The sequence below is a fragment of the Gigantopelta aegis genome, chromosome 6, assembly GCF_016097555.1.
Source record: "Gigantopelta aegis isolate Gae_Host chromosome 6, Gae_host_genome, whole genome shotgun sequence".
Lineage (NCBI taxonomy): Eukaryota > Metazoa > Mollusca > Gastropoda > Neomphalida > Peltospiridae > Gigantopelta > Gigantopelta aegis.
This window is the reverse complement of record NC_054704.1, coordinates 72,819,627-72,834,120: the sequence shown is the minus strand read 5'-3', so window position 1 is coordinate 72,834,120 and position 14,494 is coordinate 72,819,627. Positions and strand designations below refer to the sequence as shown.

The window sequence follows — 14,494 nt, the reverse complement described above, 5'->3', positions numbered from 1 at the left end:
CGATATGCACCCCAAGGTCGTTTCGGTGTGGATGGCGTCGGCTTGTTGTCATTTGTTTTGTGTCGCAGAAAAATTGTTGGTACGGCATCTTTTTTTAAAAGCCATAACACATGTTATTCCCATATCTCGCTTAAGCCGACAAGCCAGTTCGGATGAATCAAAACTAAAGTGTCTGCTGTTGCAACGGTCTCCGGCATTTTCTTCCTGTCCAGTATTTCCACGTTGTTTTAATCAAATTCACACACAGCTTTCTCACAGCAACATTACTAGGAAATGCGTGAAGACTAAATTTATCGGCTTTTGTATTGCTACAGCCGCCACCAACACGCCGTTTAACCATCATAAACACAAAAGAAGCAATGAACAATGGCGCTAACTATCGAAAGGAGTTCCCTTCATGACGTCACGGATCAAATCTTACGGAAATTCCCGAAACGAATTCAGCTGGTTCTGTTTTTCAGGGGAATATTTTTAAATGGAAAATATACTGGTATATAATTTTTTTACATTTTTAAAAATAATTTGCTAATCATATTAAATAATATCTTGATTGATATAGCTCATACATCTGGAACAGCACTTTAAGTAAAATTGGTGACAGTACCTCAAAGCTACTATAATAGATAACACCAAACTTCAGTGCATCCAGCAAAATAAAGATTTCATGTGGTTCTAATTGGCCAAACAAAATGCAACAAAATAAAATCAGAAATGAATTTGACAAAATAAAGACTGCAACTAGACATGGCCAAAAACAATTTGACAAAGTAAAGGCTTCAACTGGTCTTGGGCAAACAAAATCCCGTAAAATACCAGCTTTATCTGATCTTTGTTTGCCAAATCAAATGCAATAAAAGAGTCTTCAGCTGGTCTTGGTCAAACAAAATGTTCACAATGCAAAAGATCAGCTGCTAACAAATTAAAGGCTTTAATTGGTTTTGACCAAGCAAAATCTCAACCAAAACACCTTCAGCCAAACAAAATCCAACAACAAAAAGGCTTCATTTGGTTTTGGCCAAACAAAATGTAACAAAATATAGGCTTCGTCTAGTCTTGGCCAAAAAAATTAAAATAAATAAAGGCTCCATCTAGTCTTAGCCAAACAAAATACAACACAATAAAGGTTCCATCTAGTTTTAGCCAAACAAAATACAACAAAATATAGGCTCCATCTAGTCTTGGCCAAACAAAATGTAACAAAATATAGGCTCCATCTAGTCTTGGCCAAACAAAATACAACACAATAAAGGCTCCATCTAGTCTTAGCCAAACAAAATACAACAAAATATAGGCTCCATCTAGTCTTAGCCAAACAAAATACAACAAAATATAGGCTCCATCTAGTCTTGGCCAAACAAAATGTAACAAAATATAGGCTCCATCTAGTATTGGCCAAACAAAATGTAACAAAATATAGGCTCCATCTAGTCTTGGCCAAACAAAATACAACACAATAAAGGCTCCATCTAGTCTTGGCCAAACAAAATACAACACAATAAAGGCTCCATCTAGTCTTGGCCAAACAAAATGTAACAAAATATAGGCTCCATCTAGTCTTAGCCAAGCAAAATGTAACAAAATGTAGGCACCATCTGGTTCTGGCCAAACAAAATACAACAAATTGAAGACTCATTAAAATTAAATGTTTCGTATTTGTCATAAAAAAGATTTTGCATCTTGGTCATGATTAACAATACGGTATCATGCATACAGCTGATTTTTCTTTCTTTTGCATATACTCTAATCTATCATCCTTGTCATGTACAGATTGCCGCCAACATCACTGAAATGTACCTAGACTTTCTCCAAAATGGTTTCAGTGTAATTTGAATTTCTTTATGTATACCAGCACGATCACAGAGTCATGTTTATATCTGTTTATCTGGCACTGTTTATAAAACTAATACTTTTAATCAGTCCCTGTCTGGACTCAGTCCACTATATATTCATGGAAATAATTAAATGTCATGACCATGAAAGCATTTAGAGATTTAAAGGGTCCAACATGGGGGGGAAATCTTAATGTCTTTTTGTCATTTTGATTCCTATTTGCAATTATTTATAAAACTCTTTAGTGTGTGACTATTTTTTTTTTTTTTCTTTTTTCCCCCTAGAATCGTGGCAATGATTGTTAAGAAGAATGTCTTCTTCTTTTTGGTAATAATTCAGGCATCTGAATCGGTATCTGTCTTATTAGCAATCGATCCATTTCACTAAGACAGGCACGCTCAGAAAGTGATGGTAAAAAAACAAGAAATAATTGCGGAATTGGTGACTCAAAATACAGGGATTTATGGAAATCACACAGAGGCCTACTTTTTGAGAAGTCTTGCTGGCGGAATGCTTTGATCACCTGTCAACCTGAACAGCTTCTTTATTGATTGATTATGGCTTTGTTTTTTAAAAAGCCCTCTGTCTTGCCCAATAGCCTATTTTCCTCTGTTTTTTGCTTCAAGTGGCATCGGCAAAGCTCCAATCAATGCAGTTCCGCCAAAGACAGCCCAAAGATGCTGTTTTGCAGGCAATAACGAGCACCAGTATTTCTTTTATTTTTTGTGGCCTTGTCTAAAGACCCTTAAACAAATTGGATGGAATTGATTTAACAGAGGAAGATGTCTGGCTGTAACAACAAGCCACTGTTTACTGAGATGTTACGGGCAGTGTGTTTGGTTTATTGAAATATATACTGACTGAAGTTGAAATAATTATAACCATTGTGCAGACTCATTTAGCTTTTCTCCCATCCTGGCAAGTGGACCCATGACTGATATTATCAAAGGGACTGGTCTGTGCTGTCCTGTCTGTGGGAAAGTACTAATAGAAAAATGTAACAGGTTTCCTCTAAGACTCTTATGTTAGAAATTAATTATTGTTTGACATTCAAAAGCTGATGATTAATTAATCAATGATATCTGGTGGTGTCATTAAAGAAATCTGGGCTTTCCCCCAAAAATAGACCACTGTGTATATAACCATTTTAGTGTTACAAGTAGGTGACAACAATGGTAATGTCTATTTTGGTTGTATTTATGGAATTCATCTTTGTATGCATTGTTTAGCACGGTGTGTATACAGTAGTTGACTGGACTTGATTGCAACAGATCCTTTGTTTTTGTTGTAGGTTTTGGTTTAGTTTTACAGGTGTTTTTTTTATTGTTGTTGGGGTTTTTGGTGTGGGGATGGAGCTGAACCCTTTTAGTCTGAATATGACTACAGCAACTACTTCAAATTGAAAGTATAATTATACTCCGAAAAGAGTTCAATTAGAGCAGGTAATCTGATCGGCTACCAATTACATTTTATACATGCATACTTCAGACACATTCTGTTCCTCAGCTACAGTGTAGAGATATTTCTTAATAAACAATACTACATTCCCTAATAAAGAATTCTACTGCACAGAAAGGTTAAGCCAGAGCTACACAGAAATGGTATTGATTGCAGATCATTCGGACTTCAAGTCGCCAACAAATTGATTCCCCATCTTTAATTGTCCTGTTAATTAATTGTTTTGGCTCTGCCTGGTGAAGAGGTGGCACACAACAGCCATAGAATGCGACGCAAAAGGTCAATGGTTCACCCACTCAGTCAAAGGAAATGTTCTCCCAAATTACCTCCCTTACAACCGGGGTTCTGTAGTTGGTACAGACCGTGGAGGTTTCTATGGACCGGTGTATTAACAAGATTTCACTGGGTGTTTTATAACATGAATGGTAAATGTCTTTTACTAAACAGCCTTTGCAAGAGAAGGGTGGGACTTCAGCTCGGTGGTATACAAATGTGGCGTTCATCTGAGATTCTGAAAGGAAAGGATTAGGATATTTGTTACATGACACCTCAGGACTTTTTAAACAATGGTTAATTTAAGTCCATCATACTCAGAGAGAGTATGAGAGAGAATGAGAGAGACAGAGACAGAGAGAGACAGACAGACAGACAGAGTGATGGGCAGACAGAGCGAGGGGCAGACAGAGAAGGACAGTGAGAGCATGCAAAATAGACACACACACATAGAGGGAGAGAGAGAGGGGGGAGGGGGAGAGTGTATACTAAGAGTGGTGGGAGGGGGAGAGAGTGAGTGTGAGAGAGAGTGAGTGACAGACAGAGAGAGAGAGAGAGAGAGAGAGAGAGAATGTGATAGGGATGAAAGACGGATGAGAGAGAGGAAAGAGTTAAAAAGAGATGGGAAGAGTGAAACCAACATAGGTTATTATCACCAAAAAGCAACAAGTAATCTTTTGTTTGTAGACATCGAGGACACTGGTTGGGGTGGACACCATTAGAGCACGTTGATTTATTAATCATCGACTATTGGATATCAAACATTTGGTCATTTTGACTTATATAGTCTTAGAGAGGAAACCAACTACATTTTTCCATTAGTATCATGGGATCTTTCATATTCACCATCCTACAGACAGAATAGCACATATCACCAGTAGTGGTGCACTAGCTGGAACGAGAAATACCCCAATGGGCTCACCAACAGGGATCGATCTCAGACTATCAGGCGAGTGCTCTACCACTGGGCTACATCCCGCCCCGACTGGGGAATAGATGCTACTTTAGCATTTAACTGGTAGGTGTCAAGAGCATGAACTATAATACTGAACAACCCACTTGTATAATAAAATCGTGTACTTGTCTCATGTGACTAATGTGGTTATTTCATTGTATTATATATCCAGTATCTGCAGGTACATCCCAGACAAAAAATGAAAGGAATGTTTGTTTACAACACCTCAGTACATTTCGATAGTTATTTTGACACATTTTCAACAGGCATAGGCATACGGGCTCACGTTTTTTTAGGGGGACAGGCTGATTTTTGCCCAATTAAATGAAAATGACAGAATCAGGGTAAATTACATTTATTCATATTAATATTACTGCCAACAGCTATATAGGGTTGCAAAGGAATCACTACACATTTGTACATGAATTACAACTAATTTTGTGGGTAGAATGATGGAAATACATGGTTAAAAGGTTTTGTGTTAGCATATTTTGCCAGAATATCTCTATAATTTTGGCCAAATGTGAGGATTTACTACAGGAAGGTTACCCCCCTGCCACCGTTTCATACGCTTCACACTAACCAAAATGTAATACTGATTCGATTGTTTTGATAAAAAGTTTGTTTCGTTCAACGACACCACTAGAGCACGTTGATTTAGTAATCATCGGTTATTGGATGTCATCTTTTCATAATGTCCAGACCGGTTTTGTAGTAGATCAAGCACATAGACCGATTCTTTTTTATTCAACGCATTGGACTGGTACCCTCAGTGTACCTTGATTTCGCTTCTGTCAAAAAAAAAACCACTGTCAAAAAAAACCACCCACTGTCAAAAAAACACCCACTGTCAAAAAAACCACCCACTGTCAAAAAAACACCCACCACTGTCAAAAAAACACCCACTGTCAAAAAAACACCCACCACTGTCAAAAAAACACCCATGATTAATAAGGTTTTACTTGTTTCTTTTTTTTAAATACTGTTCTTCCTTCCTACAAAACCTTTCCACATTTGTATTTATGGATGTGAATATATATTTGTATTTGTTACCTCAGGATATGTATGATATTCGCCACCACAAATTTAGCTCAGTCAGTAGAGTATTCGCCCGAGATGGGTTGGGTTGAAGCATCAAATCAACTTGGAGCACTAGCTATCCTGGTTGGTATATCAAAGACTGTGGTATATGCTATCCTGTCTGTGGGAAACTGCATATTAAAAATCCATTGCTGCTATCATCATGCTATTAATTATCTCTCAATTGATATCTGAAATTTCATTCATAAATATAAAGAATAACTAGGACATCAACTTTGTCCTGTGTATTCAGCTTGAACAGGATATAACCGACATCCTACATCATTAACATTGAACCAATTCTAAGTGACAGAATTTGTAATGTATCTATGCATGTGACATCACATGTATGTGATATCAAAAGTCATATATGTGACATCAAAAGTCATATACATAATGTCAAAAGTCATATATGTGACATCAAAAGTTACATGTGACATCAAGAGTCGTATATGTGACATCAAAAGTCATGTACGTGACATCATATACTTGACATCAAAAGTGTTATATATACACGTGACATCAGAATTTATATACATGACATCAAAGGTCATATACATGACAGCAAAAGTCAATTACGAGACATAAAAAGTCATATACATGACATAAAGAGTCATATATGTGACATCAAAAGTCACGTACGTGATGTCAAACTTCATGCTAGTGTACGTTTATGACTTTGCTTTAATCGGTCATTATAATTTGGCCAATAGAAACAATGGTTGCAGGATAAATAAAGGTATTTTTGCTATTAGATCTAGATTAAGTACAAACAGACTTTGAATTGGAGATTTTCTCCATTGTTGGTCACGTGGGACAGGTCAGTTTCTAATTTTGACATCTGTATTATGAGTTATAGCTGTTAAGATAGGAAAATCGGCCAAACTAATTGTTATTTTATGCAGCAGATTGGACTTGTCCAGCCCAAGAGACTGAAAGCTGATCTCTGTGGGACACAACTATTGTGATCAAATCTTCAAACACTGGAGAATCTTTAAACAGAGAGTGCTAAAGGAGCTCCTATAAATATTGTTTATCTTACAAGTGTGTTTTCAATCACAAATCATAAGTGAAAGTTAGTGATGTGTGATTGAAAACACATAAGTTGTAATATAAACCACATCTTATGGGAATGTGTATAGTTTTATGTTTATTATAATGCACTTTTTATGTACAGGAAGGAAGGAAGGAAATGTTTTATTTAACGAGGCACTCAACACATTGTATTTACAGTTATAAGGCGTCAGACATATGGCTAAGGACCACACAGATATTGAGAGAGGGAACCCGCTGTCGGCACTACATAGGCTACTCTGTTTGGTTTGCAGCAAGGGATCTTTTATATGCATCATCCCACAGACAGGATAGTACATACCATGGCATTTGTTATACCGTTTGTGGAGCACTGGCTGGAACGAAAAATAGCCCAATGGGTCCACTGACAGGGGTCGATCCTAGACTGACTGCGCTTCAAGCTAACACTTTACCACTGGGCTGTGTCCCGCCCCTTTATGTACAGGATGAATAAATGTTTATCACATCTCAGGATTTAATAAAAAGTAAGCCTCGGTGGCGTCGTGGTTAGGCCATCGGTCTACAGGCTGGTAGGTACTGGGTTCGGATCCCAGTCGAGGCATGGGATTTTTAATCTAGATACCGACTCCAAACCCTGAGTGAGTGTTCCGCAAGGCTCAATGAGTAGGTGTAAACCACTTGCACCGACCAGTGATCCATAACTGGTTCAACAAAGGCCATGGTTTGTGCTATCCTGCCTGTGGGAAGTGCAAATAAAAGATCCCTTGCTGCTAATCGGAAGAGTAGCCCATGTAGTGGCGACAGCGGGTTTCCTCTCAAAATCTGTGTGGTCCTTAACCATATGTCTGACGCCATATAACCGTAAATAAAATGTGTTGAGTGCGTCGTTAAATAAAACATTTCTTTCTTTTTTTATTTTAAGACCTGTTCACTCTCTTTAATGCTATCAATTAACAGAACACATTAAAGTTACAGAATATGCTGGAAAATAATAATTATAATACAAAAAAAATAAAATAATAATAGTAAAATAAAAATATTCAAGTGCCTCTTTTTTTCTTTCTTTTTTTTTGGTGGTGTTTTTTTTTTCTTTCTGTTTCTGTTTTTTCATTGGATTGCCTTTTTCATGAGTGTCCATGTGCTGTTTTCCCCATATTTCCCTCTTCAAAATATTTCTTGGATCTAGAGCTGAATATCATTTAACTTTCAAGTTCAAACTTAGAAAAAAAACTAGTTCTGTCAGTCATCTTACCACAGGTCATGAACTCTTAAAGACGTAATTCCATTACTGTGAGATATGACAAATATCTAATGGACATCTATCCCATTACAGTGCAATAAATATTAATAGCCTGTAGGACATACTTCCGTATTCCATCTGTTGGTTCCATATAATTGGACATAGTTGATCCTCTAGTTGTTGGGGCAGGATGTAGCTCAGTGGTACAGCACTTACCTGAAACGAGATCAGTCTAGTTCGATTCCCGTCGGTGGGCCCATTGGACTATTTCTCGTTCCAGCCAGTGCTTCACAACTGGTATAACAAAAGCTGTGGTATGTACTGTCCTGTCTGTGGGATGGTAGCCCATGAAGTGTCGACAGCGGGTTTCCTCTTTCAATATCTGTGTAGTCCTCAGGCATAAGTCTGACGTCATATAACCTTAAATAAAATGTGTTGAGTGTGTCGTTAAATAAAACATTTCCTTCCTTCCTTCCTCTAGATGTTTGTCTCCATGCATGTCCAAAATGTTTCATTATTTTAATTTTGTATCAACCTTCACAAAGTAAAAAGATGAGATATACTTGAAGGTATAACTTTTCTAATGGCAGCAGCAGAAGCATTGTCAATATTTGTGTTATAGTTTAATATTAAAATGTTGTGTTTAGATGAGTTACTCACAAACTATAAGTCCTAGGTCAGTGAAACTTGGTTTATAGTTGCACCTATGGATTGTCATCACAGTGAGTTGAAACTTGGTTTATAGTTGCACCTATGGATTGTCATCATTGTACACCATAAATGTGCATGGTGGGAGAGACATTTAGTTCTGCAGAATTCTTGTGTCATGAACAGTTATTTCGTGTCCAAAACGTGGTTATTTCAACACTTGATCTAAATAGAGGAAATCCATTGCCACGTAATTCCATAGAATTCTTGTTGTTTAATATATCATGGGTGTAGGATTACGGTACCAGAAAGCGTGTGTGAGGTGGCACACACACACACATATATATATAAATACATGTGTAAATATATATAAACCATCGCTGCTGCTACAAAGTGGGGGGGGGGGGGGGGGCCCACATGCCCTCCTTGCCCCTTCTACCACTTCCTACCACAGTGTATATTTTATAATAAAACAATTTTTTAAAACCCCACAATAACAAACAAATTGGAACTACATTTTACATCACAATTTTTTGGTGTTCACCAGACTGGTTTATGATAGGTTGGGCATTTAATTAATTACACTGAAATTCTAGTGTTCCCTCGGGTGATTGCAACCTTAACATTGGTTTGACTGCAGTTACTGGTATGGTAAATTAAATCTAATCTTTTTGACATCTGAACGCTCTAGGCGAAAGCTCAGGACTTCCATCATCGCAGATTTGGGGGGAGTGTGTATGATGCAGTTTTGACTCTTAAAATATCGCTGCATCTTAAAGTATTTATGGCCAAATCATTCTGTCAGTCAGTGGAGTCGGCATCAAGTCTGTCCAATTAGGAGCCGGTCGGAATCCTTCATTTAAATTGCTATTTCCACAGTAACTGACTGTTACTCGGATCAGTGTCTCCTTCATGCTGCCGTTAACAAATATAATGATAAGTTCGAACTCAAGTAAGCGTGTGTATTTCCACTGAATGTATAGAAACGATAGGCTAATATTTCTGCCTTGTGAGGACGATGAACTGTGTTGAGTAGTCCTAGTATTTTTCATTGAAGTGATATAGTCTTGCCCCCGTTTCAATATACTTTCTGACATGTGCAACAAATAACACATACACATTTGTTCATAAGGCTGTGTTCAGTAGTATTACTGGTATTTTTCATTAAAGTAAAAAGTCTTGTCACATTCTAACATATACTGTAGGTGTCGGAAATGGGGGGGGGGGGGGGGGGGGGGGGGGCACAATATGCACAATATGAAGTTGCATTTAATAAGTAGCCTGCCCTCCAGTTGTTGCCATCTTCAGACGCCTATGTCTTATATATTTTATGACATGTGCAACAAATAACACACACACATTTGTTCATAAGACTGTTCAGTAATATATATAGTCCGGGTATTTCATTGACTTGTCACATTCTAATATGCTTTGTGACATGTGCAACAAATAACACACACACATTTATTCATAAGACTGTTCAGTAATATATATAGTCCTGGTATTTCATTGACTTGTCACATTCTAATATGCTTTGTGACATGTGCAACAAATAACACACACACATTTTTTCATTAAGACTGTGTTCAGTAGTATATATAGTCCTGGTATTTCATTAAAGTAATATAGTCTTGTCACATTCTAATATACTTTGTGACATGTGCAACAAATAACACACACACATGTGTTCATAAGACTGTTGTTAATTCAGTAGTAGTCCTGGTATTTCAGTAAAGTAATATTACCTTGCTCACTTTCCAATACCCGGTATACACTTCGTGACATGTGCAGCAAATGACACATATGTGTTTGTTCATAAGACTAAATGTAGTACCCATAGTGCAAAAAGTTTGAATGTGATTGACAGAAAAAGGAATATTTGTTTGACATCTTTTAAACAACTGCTATTTGGTTTGTAACATACATAGTATAGTTATTTCGGCACTTGGTCGAGACTTTAAAGAGAAGAAACACTGCTACCACATTGGATTTAGCTCAGTCGGTTGAGTGCTCATTTGAGGTGCTTGTGTCGCAGAATGGAACAACATTGGTGGATCCATTCAACTGATTAGGGATTTTCTTTTTCCAAGCAGTGCACCACAACTGGTGAAAGGTCATGTATGTGCTATCCTGTCTGGGGGAAAGTGCATATAAAAGATCCCTTGCTGCATTAGAAAAAAGGTAGCTGGTTTCTTCTGATGACTGTGTCAGAATTACCATATGTTTGATATCCAATAGCCGTTGATTAATAAATCAATTTTCTCTAGTGGTGTCATTAAACAAAACAAATTTTAACTTTTTGTTATTCTTAACAAAAATCAGCATTTTCCCATAAACAAAACAGTACATATTACAGATATCTTGTCATTTAGGGAGATATCTTGTCATTTAGGGGAGATATCTTGTCATTTAGGGGAGATATCTTGTCATTTAGGGGAGATATCTTGTCTTTTCCATGAAAGTTGTATTCCAAATGCACTAACCGTTCTAAAATATCACAATATGCTGACTTGTTAACATACATTCCTTTCCTTTAAGCTGAATTATAAGATTTGAACATGTGTATGCTTGGATCATTACCCAGTAATGTTATTACGAGAGAACATACACAAACTGACATGCTTAATTCCACTGTATAAACCAGTTCTTACAGCAAGTTTAAGGCAGCATTTGGCTGACATCTGTTATTCATTTGTCATCTGCACTATTTAATGACATTGTTCTAGATACTCTGATGAGAAGATAGTTCAGTGGGTCTGTGCTACATTGGTAGTTCAAATGTATATAAAAACATAAACTGATTTTCACTTTCATTACTGATATATGGTACTTTTAATTTTAGAATGTATTTGTTCACCACATAACCGATTGGCAGTTCTCATGATTTTAAAGTTGCGTAACTGACACGTGAACAGAACAACAGTTCTCGTGAAATATTGTGCCCTATTATTGACCTATATAATAGCACATCATGTCATATATCAACATGGAAATGGGGGAAATTTAATGTCTACCAATGGAATGTATGAATGAATGAATGAATGTTTAACGAAACCCCCAGCACAAAAATATTGGGTGTCACAAATGGTGGCTACCAGTGGGGCACATGAGGCAATCAAGTGCAATATTCCTTAATTTTTAGAGAATGGCTAAACTAGCATAAATAGAATTTTGGTTTTCTGGTTTTCTAAATAATTTGAAACTATTGGAAATATGTGATCTATAAATTGCTAATGATAGATTATAATATACATTTATTTATTTTACATAAAACTAATGAACTGGGAATTTAAAACAAATGGATTGAGCACAAGTTTTTCTAATTTACTATATACTGATTTAGTTATCTAGTTGATAATATGGAAATGAGAATGGAATCATTATTCAGGGGTGGGAATTCTCCTCGGATCAGCTGTTTTCCTCTTATGGAACATTGCGTTTTCTCGCATTTTAATCATCCTTTCTTCCAAAATGTGTCAGATGGCACAGATTTTAACCTAGGATTTCAAGAATTTCTGGGATCCCTCTAGATTTCCTCTTTTTTACAGCTCACCAATTCCCACCCCTGATTATTGAAAGATATATTGTGTGAATGCACCTTTAACTCGACCTCATCCAGACATGGTATATTACAAACAAGAAGAGAGAAAAACATGCTGGATACACTGTATCAGCTCACTGTGATGGCACACACATGGAACATGTATTTGTCAGAATGTTGATGGTATCTTGGTTAAGAAGCTCCCTGGGATGAGTGGCATATGGCCTGTCAGTGCTATTTATTGTGTTACCATCACCTGTAACGAGAATGAACCTTGAAACAGTGGGTCAGTATAAACATCAACACGGGGCTAAACCAATTGGCCTTGTACTTTGTAACTATATACACTAAAATGCGGGTAGTTAAAATTGAGCATGGTTTTACTTGAGAAAAAGATTGAAAATCTATTTTCGGTGATATGAATTACCGGTAATGTCTTAGGGTTGAAATTAAAATGTTAACACTGGGCTGGGTTTTTCAGTGAGAATATTTAAGACCTGTCCCAGCATTTATGGCCTACTGTGCTGTAATTCTCAGAAACATTGCAACACCAGGGGTCTAATTCTCTAAACCCTCGCAACTTTGTGAAAGCGCAGTGCAATGCTAAAAGACTTGCAAAGAGGGTACTTTGTTGTCTACAAAGCCTAAGAGAGTTTTGTGAATTAGGCCCCAGGTCCTACATATATTTGATCCACTGGGCTCTTATCTGAGAGAAACCTTCCAAGATCTGGCCCTAAGTTTATGCTCCACTATAGCTGGGCTATATTTCAAAAAAATCTTTCAAGACCTGTCCCAGCATTTATGGCCTACTTGACTGTATTTCTCAGAAATATCCAAGACCTGGTCCTATACATATATTTGGTCCACTGGGCTGTATTTCTCAGAAACATTCCAAAACCTGGTCCTACATATATTTGGTCCACTGGGCTGTATTTCTCAGAAACATTCTAAGACCTGGTCCTACATATATTTGGTCCACTGGGTTGTATTTCAGAGAAACCTTGCAAGATCTGGCCCTGCATTTATGCTCCACTATAGCTGGGCTATATTTCAGAAAAAATCTTTCAAGACCTGTCCCAGCATTTATAGACCACTGGGACCTAATTCACAAAGCTCTCTTAGGCTCTGCTAGACAACAAAGCATCCTCTTTGTAAGTCTTTTAGCATTGCACTGCGAGATCACAAAGTTGCACAAGAGTTTAGTGAATTAGGCCCCTGGGCTGTATTTCAGGGAGACCTTCCAAGACCTAGCCCTGTGTTTATGGTTCATAATTGGGCTGTATTTTAGGCAAACCTTTCAAGACGTGGCCCTTTGTTTGTAAAACTCCGATGACATGAATTAATGTCTTGGGGTTGAAATTAAAATTGTGATCTAGCTGGGCTGTATTTCAGGAAAAACATAAGCCTTTAGCAAAGTCTTACCTTTATACAAGTGGAATGTGGTTAAAGTCTGGGGACTAATTTGCTAAAGTCTTGAGTTTAAGACAGAAGCCTGGGCCCACCAACATCTGGTGACATTTATCAAAATCTAATTGTGGAAATAAATCAGTAGACATGTTTTTTTTTAGAAAATGTTAGAACCCATTTAGATTACATTTATTAGTAATCAGTATCTAAGGAAAAATATTTCACATCTGATCGATTGACATTTACTTTGTGTTAGGAATTTACCTTATTTACAGGATTTTATTTTAGGAAGAAGTTCAAGATGCGATCTGGGAACATTTATGGTTTTTATTTTAGGAAGAAGTTCAAGATGCGATCTGGGAACATTTATGGTGTGTTTGGTTTGACAGGACTTTGTTTTAGGAATTTAACTCATTTACTGGACTGTTGTTTTAGGTATTTAATTCATTTACTGGACTGTTGTTTTAGGTATTTAATTCATTTACTGGACTGTTGTTTTAGGTATTTAATTCATTTACTGGACTGTTTTAGGTATTTAATTCATTTACTGGAACTGTTGTTTTAGGTATTTAATTCATTTACTGGACTTTGTTTTAGGTATTTAATTCATTTACAGGACTTTGTTTTAGGTATTTAACTCATTTACTGGACTGTTGTTTCAGAAAGAAGTTCAAGACACGGTCTGGGGACACTGTGAGACTGGTCGACCTGCTGGATGAAGGTCTCAAGAGAGCGGAAGCCACACTCAGGGAGAAGGGACGAGACAAGGTCAGTAGCTACAACAAACCCATGTCTAGCTTTTCTGTTTCTACTTCATTTAATTTTTCATTTCAATTTATTTTCATGCTTATATCCAATTAAGGTTCAAGCACGCTGTCTTGGGCACACATTGCAGCGATCTGGGTTGTCTGTCCAGGACAGTGCATTAGTTGTTAGTTGTTATTGAAAGAGAAGAGGGTGTAGTGGTCTTACAATTACCCATTGAGTCATTAAAACTCGCTTTGAGTGGAAGCGGGTACTGGGCTGT

At 37.1% G+C, this 14,494-nt stretch overlaps 1 protein-coding gene across 1 annotated transcript in view; it reads left to right on the top strand.

The window, feature by feature from the left end:
• Window positions 1-14,494, top strand: part of LOC121374268 (arginine--tRNA ligase, cytoplasmic-like) — a 246,370-nt gene that overhangs the window by 199,471 nt on the left and 32,405 nt on the right. The window contains exon 11 of the mRNA XM_041501304.1: window positions 14,130-14,235. Within this exon, the coding sequence (XP_041357238.1) occupies window positions 14,130-14,235 (106 nt within the window). The remainder of the gene's footprint in view (window positions 1-14,129; window positions 14,236-14,494) is intronic.